The 17,310-nt window shown below is 41.6% G+C and overlaps 1 protein-coding gene across 1 annotated transcript in view; it reads left to right on the forward strand.

Moving 5' to 3' along the window:
• LOC126380355 (uncharacterized) overlaps positions 1–17,310 on the forward strand; it is a 31,383-nt gene that overhangs the window by 5,740 nt on the left and 8,333 nt on the right. Inside the window, 2 exon segments of the mRNA XM_050029731.1 lie at positions 358–462; positions 16,477–16,611. Of these exon segments, the coding sequence (XP_049885688.1) occupies positions 358–462; positions 16,477–16,611 (240 nt within the window).

Below are 17,310 nucleotides of genomic sequence, written 5' to 3' on the forward strand. Positions count from 1 at the left end.
CGATACCTAGAGGACAATTGTTTCGTCTCCACCTGTTTTTTTGTCAATGAAATAAATATAACATAATCAGCCTTTGTATCAAATAGTTTTCAAAAAGTTATTATCGAAGATGATATGTCGAAGGTCTAGTTTATAATAAAAACTTTTTACAAGTGTATCTTTAACACAGAGGGGGTGAGGTAAATCTAGCTCGGTGCCCGATACTAATTGGTGCGGGGCGGAGAGATTCTTTATTCTACGATAGTGCGAAAGAGACATACCAAGTAAATGTACTATTCTGACCGCGCACCGGGCAGTAACGCAAGTGGTTCCACCAGGCCTGCGAAAAGAGTTTCCTAATGGTCAGTCTGTTTGCAGATCGTTCGTCCAGTGAGCGCGTTCCTCATCGTAGACGTGCAGAACGACTTCATTTCCGGGACCCTGAACATCAGTAAGTGCAACGCGCAGCAGGATGGCAGTGAGGTGAGCTACACCAATCCCACCCGATACATGACTCCCCGACCCCGAAAAAAATCTAGGTGAAGCGTGGTTATAAGAGTACCCACCCAGCTTCACCCAGCTGTTTTATAAACGAAAAAAGACAGAAGCTACATGAAGCGTGGTTATAAGAGTACCCACCCAGCTTCACCCAGCTGTTTTATAAACGAAAAAAGACAGAAGCTACATGAAGCGTGGTTATAAGAGTACCCACCCAGCTTCACCCAGCTGTTTTATAAACGAAAAAAGACAGAAGCTACATGAAGCGTGGTTATAAGAGTACCCACCCAGCTTCACCCAGCTGTTTTATAAACGAAAAAAGACAGAAGCTACATGAAGCGTGGTTATAAGAGTACCTACCCAGCTTCACCCAGCTGTTTTATAAACGAAAAAAGACAAGCTACATGAAGCGTGGTTATAAGAGTACCTACCCAGCTTCACCCAGCTGTTTTATAAACGAAAACAGACAGAAGCTACATGAAGCGTGGTTATAAGAGTACCCACCCAGCTTCACCCAGTTGTTTCATAAACGAAAATAGACAGAAGCTACATGAAGCGTGGTTATAAGAGTACCCAGCTTTTATATTCTTTTTCGTTTTGAGGTTTTTCTTTCACAGAATATCAACGTCCACTCACGTTCATCTTGCGATTTATGACTTCTACAGGGAATATAGTAGTGCGCGTAATGTTTTTTGATATTCTGTGATTGTCAATGATCGGATTAGGTAGAATTGCACGTAGCGTGACTTACAAGTAGTAGGCAAATTAATTTTAATTCATTAAGTGTTAAATTGCTCTGGTGACGGAATTAATTAAAGTCAAAAATATATGTGCTAGTTCTCATCCAATTGAGGAGGTGACTGGGTCGAAGATTAATTCACCATCAGCAACAGCCTGCGCTTGTCCACTGTCGGGCATAGGCCTCTGCTACGCCACGCTGCTGATCTAGGTCCTCGGATTATCTCCTCCAGCCGCTGTCGTCACTCCACCAACCCCAAGGGTGTCCTACACCACGTTTTCCAAGACGCGGTCTCTGCTCGTGACCCAGCCTCCGGTTGTCGGTTGCCAAAGCAAGTGATCAATCCATTGCCAAAGATGAATGCTAATCTAGAAATATAAGCCCGTCTAAAATAACAGAAAACCCATTTTATTTTTCATTTTGACTTATTTATCAAGGAATACAATTATTTGACCACATCTGAATGACGACCTCACAACTTAATATTCCATTCAGAAACCATAGACAATTTTGATTCAAAATGACATTTCTCAAACTTTCATTTCTCATTTTATTTGCGGAATTAACTGTAACTACCCAAGTACATATTAGCAAGGTAAACTTAGGTTGGAAAGGTCCTGAAATAAACACATGTAGATGCGACAGTTCGTGTCAGCGGGCAATACCAATGACAATGCCGCATTGCCATCAAATGTCAAGCTATGTTGTCATAGGCCGAAGCCTCCTCAAACTAAAGATGCGCCAAATATTTGTTTAGTAGTCGGTGTGTTCGGCGAAACAACCGGTTCGGTTTTGGTGCCGCATATATTCGGTATAATTTCTTAATGTATGTATGTATATCAATAAAGCTTTTTTCTGAACTCAATAATAGGTGTTAGTGAAACCGTAACGATAACTTTGAGAGATGATTCAGACCATGATTCTGAGTTGATATCAAGTGGAATTTATGTCGCAAAATGCATAGGTTATTTTTTTTTTGATATACTATATATACTTGATATTAATTCAGAATCATGAGCTGAAACATCCCCCTCAGTACGATGTCACTAACACCCGGTATATCGTATATTGTATCTTATGTGTCGCCTTCACCAAATTTATTTTTTGTGAGGATCGAAAGTATTCAGTACAAACTCTTATGTACGTAAATATCAATTATATACTCGTATTTCCTGATCTGAATAACATTTTGCCCCAACTCAGGCCACATATTCGTTTATAATCATGTGAGATTGTAGTCAAATGCCAACCTACTAATTCTTTTTATATAAAAAAGAAACACTTCAGAGGTATATAAATTTATAGACCACTAATTTTGCTTTGCTTATGTCTTCAGATGGTTTAGATAGACGTAGCGCGAAACCGAATAGTTTGGCCGAATATTAGGTTCGGTAATTGTGAAACAAGACACAACCTAATGAGACACGACGAATTAAAAACATTATAGAAGGAAAGAGAGGTAGAGGAAGACCAAGAACAGCTTACATGGAACAGATTAAGGAAAAGGTTAACGTCGTGTCTTATAGGGAAGTCAAGGAATTGGCCTTTGATAGACTGGAATGGAAAATGCTACACCGACAAGAGCGTGGCTCTTAAATTTATGATGATGAATAGTGAAACCGAACAATATTCGGTTGAATCAGTATTCGCCGCGTCTCTGCCTATTATTAAAAATCAGAAAAAAAAGTAAAACATGGCTGTATGGGCATAGTTCCCTTTGCCTGCCCTTCGGGGAAAACCAAATCAACAAGATTGTATTATAACTTTACTGCGATTGAAGTCACCTCCCCGATGTCCTAGGGCAGATAGGTAATCTACTAATCAATGTTTTGTCCTATCCTGATTAGGAGCCATGAATGACTACATTTGTGGTCATTATATGCTGAGATTAGATAATGCTTTGTGCCATCGCGATACACCTTGACTACATACCGTCGCTTTATACCTGATGAAAACCACATAAGCTCCTTTCTGAATAACCAATCACGTTATAATGTGACTTTTCTTTTTTTCTTCAGGATAAAAACTGCCTATTTCTCCCATCAGGCATAGCTACTGTTGAGTATTCTTAAATTTTGACTGTTCCCCCGTATTTTTTGAGTAAACAAATACTAATAAAACAATAATAATAACAATAATAATAATATTATATTTTTATACTATAACCCTTTGTGCGGCGTTTAACTGCAAAATCATAGTGTCATATTTATTCCCTTAAGATCGAAAAGAAGAAAACTTAAAAAAAAACTTATTTTCAATCATCATCATCATCATCAGCACATTAACGTCCCCACTGCTGGGGCACGGGCCTTCCCTGTGGATGGATAGGGAGATCGGGCCTTAAACCACCACGCGGGCCCAGTACGGATTGGTGGTTATTAACGACTGCTAATGCAGCCGGGACCAACGGCTTAACGTGCCTTCCGACGCACGGAGGAAATCGACATGAAAACTTTTTTTTGTGGTCACCCATCCTATGACCGGCCTTTGCGAAAGTTGCTTAACTTCAACAATCGCGGATTAAGCGCGTTAACCGCTGCGCCACCGAGCTCCTCAATCAAAACTGCCTTTTTCCAACTGACTGCTTTTCTTTATCGTAACTCATCCTTCATACGGGATACACACACATCCACATCCACATTGCTTCACATTTTATAGCAATTTATCACGAATTTTACCTGAACAGTGTGGAGAACTGTCAAAATTTAGTAGCACTCAACAGTGCTGCCGCCTACATTTGAGATTGTAGTTTTCATCATTTCATTCCAGGTAAAAAATTTAGACTACACTTTCTTACCTGGATTGAAACTAGTGTGTCAAATAGGAGGATTTGTTAACAAAAATCACATCGAATGTGTTTTTTTTTTCAAAAATGCGTTTACTTGGTTTCCTCTATAATGCGACGATTTATTTATTTATTTTCATACATACAAATATAAACTCATACCTATTTTTTTATGCCACGAAAGTCAAGATTTCCATATTGATGTTAAGTATGTCCGTTGTAGCCTAGTTGGAACGCTTGACTCTCACTGTAAGGTCGCAGGTTTGAATCCAGCACGGGCCTAAAACCTATGATTTTCGAATTCATGTTTGGACCATAAATTATTATCACGTGCTCAGCGGTGAAGGAATACACCGTGAGGAAACCCATATGCCTGAGAAACGTGTTTTCGGATGTATGTGACCTAACCTGTATTGGGCTGGTTTTCCGTCGGGTTGGAAAGGCAGTCACTTCTGTAAAAAACCAGATCTCTCAAATCTTCAGGTTTAAGTAAGCGGACCCTGTGAGAAACTGGATAACGCTAGGTAGATGATGAGTTAAGTATGTTCGTAGAATACTTATTAAATATTTACACAACATATTACTTAAAATGTAAATTTACAACAGGAAAACCGCAAAAAACAACAAGTGTAAAGCGTCAGTAAGGTGTCAAGAATTTCAACCTACGAATATTGTATTTCGTACAGTCATGAGCAATACAATGTACCCACTTTAGGACTCTGTCGCACTAACATAGTTGACATTTAGTGAGATATACAGTTCAATTTGTCAAAAAAGTTAATGTGACATGGTACCAAAGTGTATAGCTCGTGACCGTATACATCATTTAAAAGTAGTAATATTTTAGGAATTGTAATTTTTTTATAAAAAATGGACCTACGTAAATTGTACCAGCTGATGCAGACTTAACGCATAAACAATTGAAAGAGAGAGCGTTCCAAATTTAAAAAGCCAGGTTAAAGAATGAAGGAAAAGTTTTTGTTCCTTCTTCCTAAATTCCTTTTATTATTATGCAATGTTTCCCCGTTTTGTCGATGGCAAATACGCAAACCGCGTCATGCCAAAAAAAAAGAAAATAAAAGCTTTTATTGATTCGATTTTGGTTAATTTTGCGCCGTTTAATCCAAGAGCCACAGTCGCAGTGAGTAGTGATTGTAGGGAGTGTCTGTGTGTGCCGGCTGCCATGTGAGGAGCGGCGATGGCGCGGTATCGATCAAACTCCGTCGATCCGGCCCTATCGTCGTATGCAAACACTCACACACCGATCAATTACCTTGCTCGCCGGACTGCCCTACTAGGTACCTATTACGTATGCTCACTTTTCCAAAAAGTTACGTTTTCACATAACATAACGACTATATCCCAATTGGGTAATTTCCTAAGTCAAAGATAAACTATGAAATTCTGATTAGTAAATCAAGAAAGATCTAAAGGTGCCAAAAAAATTATTTTTTCAATTTAACTTATTTATGAATTTTGTTAAAGCAAAATGTAATAATAAGTGCGATAATCGGTCATGTTTTTCTGTGACGTCACAGGTTGCGTTTCATACAAATCCCATAGTAATTTCTTATGTGGACGTTAAGTAAAAAGTAGCCTATTATTATTATAATAAAAAAATTAGCCCCATTCGTTATAATAATGTTGAAGTCAATATTACCTAAGTTAATTAATAAAGATGTTCCCCTTTCCAGAAAGTTCTTTACAATCGCGCTTGATAAAATATGACTTTACATTTATACACCGTCTAGAACAGCTGTAAAGTGATACAGTTAGTACCATACTTAAATTATAATTTACTTAATTTAATACTAGTTTAATTTGTCATTCATAAATTCATTTATAGTATAATAGCATTTTTTAATCAACATCGATTTGAGGCCGCTTTTAAAGATATCATCACTGTTCACTTTTAAAATACCAGGGATTTTGTTGTAAATGAGTGCGCAGCGATACAAAGGGCTTCCTCTAAACATTTCTATACGTGGAGCCGGAAGGACAATATTTACAGCCTTATAGGACTAAAGTAAGACCCAGAGGGGTGAGGTCAGCGCCCAATATGATACGAATTCCTGCGGGGCGAAGGGTGTTCCTTATGTAGTATTATTATTTATCCTATGATGGTGGGGCACAGGCCCACGACTATAACCCAATTGGGGTAGTACTAAGTACCTCATCAAGATTTCTGTTAGACCAACGTGGTAGGTGTTGAGCCATTTCGCCGTCCATAATGGTTGATAAATTAATAACTCATTGGTGCAAGTCAGGTACTAGAATTTGAAAGAACAATTAAATATATATCTATTTTTTATTTTAATACCTTTTTATAGAGTTTTGTGATCTACAACTATCTTGTACATTAAAAATCAATTAAAACTATCCTATAAATAAAACAGTTTTTAGGCGCTATTTTTCCAATATGGCGGCACGAGCGGCTGTGATACGAAATCGGCAAAACTTTCGGAAAACTTTCCAGGAAAATGATTGGCCTACAGTGGAGGCACTCCCAGCTGATTAGTTGGAGTTCGTGCGACACGACTCCAGCTTGCAGCGGCTTGGGCCCATTCCAACAACGTTTATTGATTTATCATAAGTACTTGTTACGGATAATATTACACAGCACATACATACATACATACATAAACAGCCTATATACGTCCCACTGCTGGGCACAGGCCTCCCCTCAATCAACCGGTGGGAGTATGGAGCATACTCCGCTGCTCCAATGCGGGTTACACAGCACACGATAGGTATATCCATGCTGGCTCCCTTTTTATTATGAGTCTGACATTGTCAAATTGGGCCTACTAAAGTATCAGTAACTTTGGTAACTTCATATATTGTTAAAGTAAGTCCACCTCACAACCCACACAATACAAGAAGCTATGAAACAAAATAATGTTAGCAAAAAAATTGGGTCATGTTCAAGAGAAAATATGAAATTCTGATTACGAAATAAAGACAGATCTCAAAATTAATGAAAACCATTTTTTTTATTTCACTTATTTATGAATTTTAATCAAGAAGAACGTAATAATAAGTAAGACATTTTATTGTTTTTCTATGACGTCACAGTGTGCTTTTTCATACAAATTCAATAGTACGAGAACTTTCGTGTTTTTACGTTAGTAAAAAGTAACTGATTTGACTAGTTGGAAACTAGCCTATCACAAAAATATGCCACGTGAGTTTTACCCGACTTCACCAGAGGTGTGTGTTTCAGCATTTAATATTTTCCATTGTATCGATTGTGGTAGCTGAAGGCTGATAGCGGTGAGCCATTGCTCGGATACAGACGTGAAAATTACGAGCACTGACTTTCACATTTGAGCAATGCAGCAAAATTAAATTGCCTGTCAAAGTTCAGCTATATATAAAGTATGGGATTCGGGGGCGAAGTTAGCACCTATCGCGTTGATTGGGGAGTAGGAGCAATGGGGCATAATTAGCCCAGTGTGGGGTACCAGGTACGGGGCGCTCCGCTTGCTTGCGGACGTACGCTCCGCTACTAAAGTGCTCCTTCACTTCTTAAACGAGTCATAAATAAATAACACAACATAACAGCATCACGCCTGTATTCCTCAGAGGGTAGACAGAGGTCTGTAGTATAAACAACAACTATTTTTAAGACCCATGTAATGCAGGGCGAGCATATTGCCACTAACCGGGCACAAATCCTGAAAACCACGTGATACCAATTATCTATATGATCTAAACACAAAACCAAACTCATAAAATGATTAATAAATAAATGACTTTATTACACTTTCGTTGATTTCCTTACTGGCGATGGTCCTCAGTGGGGATTCTGATGCTTCGACTGTCACTTTTTCTTTTTCATCATAAAAGTGCATTTACACTGCTTGCCCAGCATATACGGGATGTTAGTGACATCGTAACGAATACTGAGGGGGATGATTCAGACCTTGCGACTGATTTTGCGACGGAAAATTCCACTGGATATTAACTCAAAAGCATAGCCTGAATCGTCCCTCAAAGTTAGTCACAACATGGTATTTTTCTGTTACAGATTCTCTGTCCTCCTACATCACCCTTAGTCGACACTAAGACACGCATTCTACGTTGTTCTTTATATATCCATTCCCAGTTAAGAAGACAGCGAAAAATATTACGTTGTAGGAGATCCACTTTAGTGGTCGACTGTACATCTTACCGCATAGACGAACTTTAAGTAAATCCAATCGGAAGCAACTTAGCTTGTGGATGACTTAGTAGTTTTTATTCTACGCTTGGAAAAGTGTATGATCTAATCCAGGATACCTTACAATGTAATCTTTTTCTATCGTATGGGTTGTGAGGTGGATTACCAACCTCATCAAACCTGGTGTTAGGGTTACTATTGAGTCGCCAAAGGCACCTGACATGACTCATTTAACGACTACGTACTCACATCAGTAAATAATAGGATCGTCTTACTTTCGGACAATCAGGTGATCAGCCTGTATTGTCCTAACCAAACTAGGGATTACAAAATGTTTTTTGTGATATGTCTCCACCGGGATTCGAAACCTCCGGACCACGGAGGCCGTACCCCATAATAAAATGGATTAACGCTTGGAAGATGTAAACATACTCCCATTTGCCTGGTCGGGATACAGCACAGCTCGGACACTCCATACAAAAATCACGTTCTTACCATGTGCCGCTTAGCGCGTAAGTGCGAGCGAGACAGACAATCCGCGTCCGTTCCCACACTCCTTAAAACACCATTTATACAATGTAATGCGAATGTGCCAAGACTTTTTGGATCCTAAGAAGATTTGGTAGAAATACATACAGATCTTAGACAAACATGTAGAATGATTTTTGATTTTTATAGCACTCACACGTGCAAGAGAAAAATTCCAAGAGAAAATAGGCTAGTTTCCAACTAATCCAATCAGTAACTTATTACTAAACGTCAAAATCCGAAATTACTATTAAATTTGTATGAGAAGCACACTGACGATTTTCCATCGCTAATTATAGAATTGAAAAGAATTTAAAAAACAAACAAATATAATGAATTTTGCGACGAAAATTCCACTTGAAAGTATCTTCTCCCATCCCCCTCAGTATTCGTTACGATGCCACTATCACCCTGTATAGACGCCTATTCTCATAGACATACAATAAAAGAAATGGAACATTGTAGGCTTATCAAGCGGATCTAACTCTTACGTAATGAAGCTTTCTAGTTAAGTCGTAAAGAGTTGCATGCCGAGGTCTAATAACTGGAAGCTCCCCTGGTGCATCCAAAGTCAAGGTCTTGATGGACTATCTCTGATTGATTGCTACTCCGGTTACACAACAATGCAGGCTTCCAGAGTTTGGAGCTGTGGTTTGTAAAAATACGTATCAAAAAGACAACGGAAATTTGTTTACAATCTGGTGATTCAAGCCTGCTATGTCCTTACCAAAGAACGGGCTGTGACACAAACTGATTTCGATGTCCCCATCGGGAATCAAAGCCGTACCTCCAGATCCAACCACGCTCCAACATCCAACGCTCAAACCACTGGACCACGGAGGCCGTTACAGCCGGCCACGGAGCTGACATTAATACCTGGTTTATATTATAATTAAATTTCCGCAAGTCGATACGAAGAATGGCAATCAAATTATAGCGAGACAACTATTAGGCATCAACAATGACGCTACGGGCTATTGGTTCTGCGACATTCAGCAGCGAATGATACACAATAGATGTCCTTGATGCATGCTTGTTCACATTGTACACAGTCGCGGTCTAACAATGACTCCTTTTATAATAGACCATACAAGATAATGACATTTGCTGCTTCGACAGTCTAAACATGTTTTGTATGGTAGATTGATGATGAGGGGTCCTTCTGCGCAGAGGTTTACAAAGGTACACTGTAGTGTGAGGCAGCCCTTATCACACGTGTAGTATTAAGGACAACGATTGTGTAAACCAAGGAAATAGCTAATAGAACATGTACGCTACATGTAGCTGAAGTAATAACCTAAATAGTTGTACCAGATACGGACAGTAGAAGGAGGTATTTACTGTATAAAAGGACCATCCCAAATGTGAATACATCAGTTACATCTCAGTATTATCGCCATCAACCCCCCTACATTCCAAACATAGTAAAACTAAAGAAGTGTTTATTTCTCCCTCATTCCCGTAATCCCTAAGGAGCAACGGCTCAATAGTGACCTTGGCACCAGAAGAAGTACCTGGGGGGTAAAAAGGCCATATCGAAGCAATTCATCTAAAAAAGCAATATTGCATTGAGTTGCTTCGATGTGGCCATTTTAACCTCCCTGATACAATTAATAAACAACCCAACACCCACTTTTCATGCGAATTCCTAAGATGGATATAATGAACCGTGCTGACACGGAATCTATCCTTTGTCCGTCATGTTAGAAAGGAAGCAATCTCTGTCAGATTTTACGATATGTCTAGAAAAGCAAGCAGCAGAACATGTTCATGATGATGGCGATCCCCAATTTGGTCAATGTACGTCCTTCTAGGTCTTCCTCTGCCAGCCCAGTGGCATATTCCAAAAAACTTTGGATTATCCCACTCACTGATGTTGACAGAACAACCCAATTATTATTAGCTGATCGACCAAATAACAATTCACCAATGCGCGAAGGTACTGGCGCGGAACGGCAATGAATCAACATCAGTAGATCAGCAGAACGTGCCCATCGTGCGCTATTTACATAAAGTGCCATCTTCCAGATATTTACGACCCCATGCCACGAATAGATGGCTCATAATGGCGAGATTATTATATTTATTACTGCGACTCAACCTTCGATACATTGGGTTCGATTGATGTAGGATTTGTAGCATATTAGAAAGAGGTAACTGCGCATTTTTTGTTAGATAGCAATAGCATATGCCCCATGTTTTTTTTTTTACTTATTGGAGATTTGCCGCGGATGGCATTAACTGCTTGGCCGGACAAATGGGAAGCGCTGAGGGCTCTCACCCGGTACAAAATTTAAGACTGAACTAAATTTAACTGAGGGTGCCCAGTTGGGCGCGAATCTCGGCTCAGGGCGTCGTCTGAAAGGATGGATATTTGAAAGAATTAATCGACCCTAGTGGGTCGATAGCGATGAACGCTGAATGAGGGAAGATTCTGACGTGTTTAGTGTCGCGAGCTGATTGGCCGCATCTATGGCTAGAGTAATATGCCCCATGCAAAACGACAAGTTCTTTTGTAAACTCAGCGTGCAGTGTAGGAAGTGTTGGCATTGATGCGAGAAACTCTTAAGACCTCATTCTCCCAAAATGGCTTCCTCGGACAATATGCTGAAACATGTCTCGTCATATAATGTTGCCTGACCGCTGCATCCAGAACTGGTAGCATACATCAGATAACCAGCTGGACGCGTTTTTGTTTTTTAATTTGCTCCCATTCCAGCATAGCAACGTTTTCAGGGTAATGACTTGTCAGGTTACATTCCCCAAAAACAATATAGATGGCGCTGTACAGATTTAACGTGATAATTACCTTTTCTGTCATTGCTCGGGTACATTTATTGCTTGATAGGCCTTTGCCCAGCTGTGAGACATTAATTAGGCTACAGAAAAAAAATGGCATGTATTTAACGCGGCGACAAACTAATGTGATTAAGGGTTTTAAAAATAATTAAAATGGGTAGCAAAAATAATAGGTTGGCAGCTACAGTGAAGTAGCATTTTAAGCATAAAGTAGCAGCTTTATATTAAGTTATGAGGTTTATTTAAATTTAAATTGGCAGCGATTTTTTTGTGTAGCAACTGAATTTATTGTTAGGCGACAACTTGACGGCGGATAAAATATAAAAAATAGGCTTTTATAAATTATAAAATGAGATCGTTTATAAAATTAAATGGGGTGTTAAAAAAATATGCACAAAGTCATATAAAACATACTATGTGCGACATTTTATGAGGTCTAAATAAAGCAAATATTGGCATGCAAAAAAATATTTTTGGTTTATAATAATACTTGTATGGCTACGGTTACCTATCTTAAGTTCGATTTTTTTTCTGCCGAATTTCATTAAACAGACAGCTTTTCGAGTATTTTCGTTTCGGTTTTTTTTTACTTCGCCGAAATCACATTTGCCTAAGTTTCGTTTGACTTAATAACAATTCGTTATTTTTCGTTACTCCGACGTTTCAATTGTAGGAAAAACTATTTTCCAAAGTTACGGTTGGCCGAAATACATCATCATCATCAGCCGTATGACGCCCATTGCTGGGCATAGGCCTCCCCCAAGGATCTCCACGACGATCGGTCCTGCGCTGCCCGCATCCAGCGGCTTCCCGCGACCTTCACCAGATCGTCGGTCCACCTTGTAGCGGGCCTACCCACTGAGCGTCGTCCGACACGTGGTCGCCACTCCAGAACCTTTCCGCCCCATCGGCCATCGGTTCTCCTCGCTATGTGTCCTGCCCACTGCCACTTCAGCTTTGCAATTCATCGAGCTATGTCGGTGACTTTAGTTCTCCTGCGGATCTCCTCATTTCTGATTCGATCGAGCAGGGAAATACCGAGCATAGCTCTCTCCATTGCCCGCTGAGCGACACCGAGCCTCCTCACGAGACCCATAGTAAGCGGCCACGTCTCACTGCCGTAGGTCATCACTGGCAACACGCACTGGTCAAAGACTTTCGTCTTGAGACACTGAGGTATTTTGGACGAGAAGATATTCCGCAGCTTCCCGAACGCTGCCCATCCGAGTTGGATCCGACGAGAGATCTCTTTCTCGAAGTTGGACTTACCTAACTGGATTATTTGTCCTAGGTAAATGTACTGGTCTACAACTTCGAGTGTAACGTTCCCAACCTGAACTGGAGTGGGTGCGACATGGTCGTTGGACATAATTTTTGTCTTTGCCATGTTCATGCTAAGACCCACTCGTTGGGATGCGTTACTGAGATGCTCGAGCATGGTGTTCAGGTCTTCCAGGGTCTCAGCCATTAGGACTATATCATCGGCAAATCGAAGGTGCGTCAGGTACTCGCCGTTGATGTTGATGCCAAATCCTTTCCAGTCCAGAAGCTTAAAAATATCCTCCAATGCAGCAGTGAACAGTTTCGGAGAGATGACATCTCCCTGTCTCACTCCTCGCTGCAGTTGGATCGGATTAGAGCTCTGGTTCTGTACTCGAACTGACATAGTGGCATTTTGGTAGAGGTCCCTTAGCACTTCGATGTACCTATGGTCCACTTGGCACCTCTGAAGAGACTGCAACACCGCCCAGGTCTCGATCGAATCAAAGGCTTTCTCATAGTCCACAAACGCCAAGCAAAGTGGCAGTTTATACTCTTCGGTCTTCTGTGTAACCTGCCGCAGCGTATGGATGTGGTCTATGGTGCTAAAGCCTTTTCGGAAACCGGCTTGTTCGGGAGGCTGGAAGTCGTCAAACCTGCAAGCGAGACGATTCGTAATGACCCTCGAAAACAACTTGTAGACATGGCTCAGAAGCGAGATAGGTCTGTAGTTCTTCAGTAGGGCTTTATCACCTTTCTTGAAGAACAAGATCACCTCGCTTCCGCTCCATGCCCTCGGCGTTTTGCCCTGAAATATGACGGAATTGAAGAGCCTTTGGAGGACTTTAAGTATTGGCGTTCCGCCCGCTCTCAGAAGTTCTGCTGTGATTCCGTCATCTCCTGCCACTTTGTTGTTTTTGAGTTGTTTGAGGGCCATCCTAATCTCGTACAGGCTGACGTCCGGGATATCTTCAGTGTAGTGTCGGGTAAGCTTGGCTCGAGGGTCTCGAGCCATGCTTTCGCCTGATGTTTTCGTGGAATATAGCTGTCTATAGAAACTCTCAATCTCCCTCAGGATTTCGGGAGTCGACGAAATGATTCTGCCGTCCTCAGTTTTCAGTCTCGCTAGTTGACTTTGCCCAATAGACAGATCTTTTGCGAACACCTTGGAGCCCTTGTTCCGCTCTATAGCCTCTTTAATACGTTTAGTATTAAATTGGCGAAGGTCGCTCGTCAAAGACTTCGAGATCTGTCTATTAAGCTGTCTATAACGTAAGACATCCGCTGAGTCCTGCAGCCTCATTTCGTGTCTCTTATCCATGAGTTTGAGTGTGTGTGCGGAGAGTTTCTGCGTTTTGGTACGGCGGGTTCTAAAGTGTTTAGAACCTACCGTACGGACAGCATCCACCATCAGGTCGTTTATATCGTCCACGTCTGCGCAGTTCTCAAGGTACTCGAAGCGGTTTTGAAGCTCAAGCTGAAAGCGCTCGGGGTTTTGGATTTGGGCTGGCGCCGGTCGGAGCGTGGATTTTATCAGTCGCGATCTTTCTAGCTTGATATTGATATTCAATGTGCCTCTTACCATGCGGTGATCGCTTCCCGTCTTAACGGCATTGATCACAGAGACATCATTGAATATGTGCTTTTTCGTCGACATGATAAAATCGATCTCATTTTTATACCTGCCACTGGGACTCATCCAGGTCCATTTGCGGGTCGCGGGCTTCCTGAAGAAGGAGTTCATCATATAGAGGTTTTCCTTCTCCATAAAGTCCGCAAGCATCCCGCCTCTGGTGTTCCGGACCCCAAATCCAAATTGCCCCACTCTCAGCTCGTTACCGCAACGTTTTCCCAACTGTGCATTAAAGTCTCCCATCACAATCGTGTAGTGGCTTTTATGGCTATGCATGGCTTTAGAAATTTCCTCATACATAGTCTCCACTTCGTCATCATGGTGTCCCGAGGTCGGAGCGTATACCTGGATGACAGTCAGCGAATATCGCGATGATATTCTGAGTACCAGGTACGCTACCCTGCTCGAAACACTACCGATGGTCAACACGTTGTTGACTAGGGACTTGTGGACGATAAACCCGACACCACCCATGGACAGTTGCTCGCCCTCCCGGAAGTACAGCAAGTTACCGGAGCTCAGAGTTATCGTGTCCTCGCCCTTTCTTCGGACTTCAGACAACCCCATGACATCCCAGTGTAACTTGCTGATAGATTCTTCCAGCTCGGTAAGCTTCTCGTCGGTCCTCAGTGTGCACGTGTTATATGTTGCCAGGTACAGTCGTCGTTGGTGGTAGCCGAATCCAGCCCGGAGATTCTTCGCACCCCCTGCCCCGCCGTTACCGTAGCCGCTACCGTAGCCACGGACAACGGGGCTGCCGGGGACTGGGGGCCGTTTCTTGTGTGTAGAGGTCATGTTGGGGGGGGTTTGGACCATAAGCCCACCGCGCTAGTCCAGTGCGTGTTGGTGGGTCGCCAGAGCCTCTTTCGTTAAATAGCAGGATGTACCGCGTGCAGGCGAGGTTGGCTTGGGCTCCGAAAGGTGTCGTTTGGAGCCCCTTACATCCCAAATACATTTTGTCCAAAATATCGTGATGCCGACATTCATTACACTACTGTTAATAAACCTTCAAAATCATTGACCTTAAAAGGTCTTCACCGCCGCCTTTCGGCCCTTCGGGCGTCGATGGTCACAAGTAACCTAACCCACTCGGCTATATGCCAGGGGGCTCGCTTTGCTCGCCCCCTGCCATATAGCCTTCGTAACCTATATTTGCAGTGTCGGGGTGCCGCGAATTTCCGTGCTCGCTTCGCTCGCACCTGTTACGGCAGTCGTCTCGAAGCAGCTTTCGGGCCTCGATCACACAAGCGAGCTCCATAGAAAAAAAATATATATATTTTTTCAAAATTACATAACATAGTATTCGGTAAATTGTCGTTTTGGTGCAGTAAAAATATGTCAAATAGATCATATAGGGAATGAAAAAACTTCAAAAGAGACTTCGGCCAATAGTAAAAATTGTTTTCAAAAATTGTTGAAACGTTGTTCGGTATAATGACACATATGTGAAAATATTACAAGTAAACAATAACAAGCAATCGTTTCATCCCGTGACAACCGCCCGCCGCTTGCCATTGGCTAATAAAACCCTACACCACCCCCCGCGCCGTTTTCATTAAATTTTGATTCACAAACAAAAATGTTAGAATCCAAATACTTCATTACAGTACCCGTTTTGTTTTTTTAGGTGCTTGCAAATCGCAGCCCGAAAGTGTATTTTTATATGGAAGCCTATATTTGCCAATAAAATATTTTTAGTTCTCCTGTGTTAATATTAGTCGCCAAGACATTATTTATAATACCTCACCTATAATTTCATTGGCCCTGTTAAATATTTTTGCTACCTTAAAGTAGCAGCCATTATTGAGTTTTTATAAATCCTTGCATTTCGAAGCTCATCTAATATAATTGTCGCAATAATATTTAATCGCTGCCAAGTAATTATTTGTAACAAAACAATTAATCGCCCTTTAAGTTTTTAGTCGCCTCGAAAATAATAAGCCAAAAAAATTGTTTGAGAAAAATTGTCAGACTTTGTTTCAACAGTGGCTGCATGTTGTCCTTGAGTCACCTATTAGGGCGTGATTTTATGTATGTGTTTGTATATTTATAAGCTGTTTATACCTAAAAAGAGTTCTTTTTGGTCCTGTCAGGTGGTGGAACCAATCAACCGCCTGCTGGAGTCTGTTCCGTTCGACTGCGTGTTCTACTCACTGGACTGGCACCCCCCAGACCACGTGTCCTTCATCGACAACGTACACATGCGCGAGCTGCATCCCTCCAGCCCGGTAAGCATTCTACATCCCTCTTTACACACGCTCACGACTATATACCAATTCGTCAGATCGTCAGAGACCTAAGTCTAACCTCACCGAGCTTTCTGTTAGACCAACGTGACAGATGGTCGCCGTATCGCCTTCCATAATGGTCGGGTCAACTTGTGTTAGTGAAAACCCCACTCCTGGCATGGCTCATGCAATATTTTATAATCAAGTAAATAAGCCACAAGCGACTCCTTAACCTGCCGTCCGAAGCACGGCTCATCTTACTTTCGGACAATCGGATAATCAGGCTGCAATGTCGTAATCCCCTCAATCCCAATGTCGGAACCTCACATGGTTAACCTTTGGATGGAGGCCGTTTGAATATTAAACTGCTTGGTGATAGGTTACTGACCTATCGCTGGATATAGATCGTGTTGGAGAGGAGACACTCCTGCACCTGTACGACAATTTATCAATAACTATGTATTGACAACGACACCACGAATCCGCACCACTGTGGTCTCGTTTACATTATTTTTCAGGTAACCACACCACGATAGTGAAGATCCTACGTTTATTTATTGATATTACATAAACAGCCTATATACGTCCCACTGCTAGGCACAGGCCTCCCCTCAATCAACCGGAGGGGGTATGGAGCACACTCTACCACGCTGCTCCACTGCGGGTTGGTGGAGGTGTTTTTACGGCTAATAGCCGGGA

This window comes from Pectinophora gossypiella, chromosome Z (genome assembly GCF_024362695.1).
Source record: "Pectinophora gossypiella chromosome Z, ilPecGoss1.1, whole genome shotgun sequence".
Taxonomy (NCBI): domain Eukaryota; kingdom Metazoa; phylum Arthropoda; class Insecta; order Lepidoptera; family Gelechiidae; genus Pectinophora; species Pectinophora gossypiella.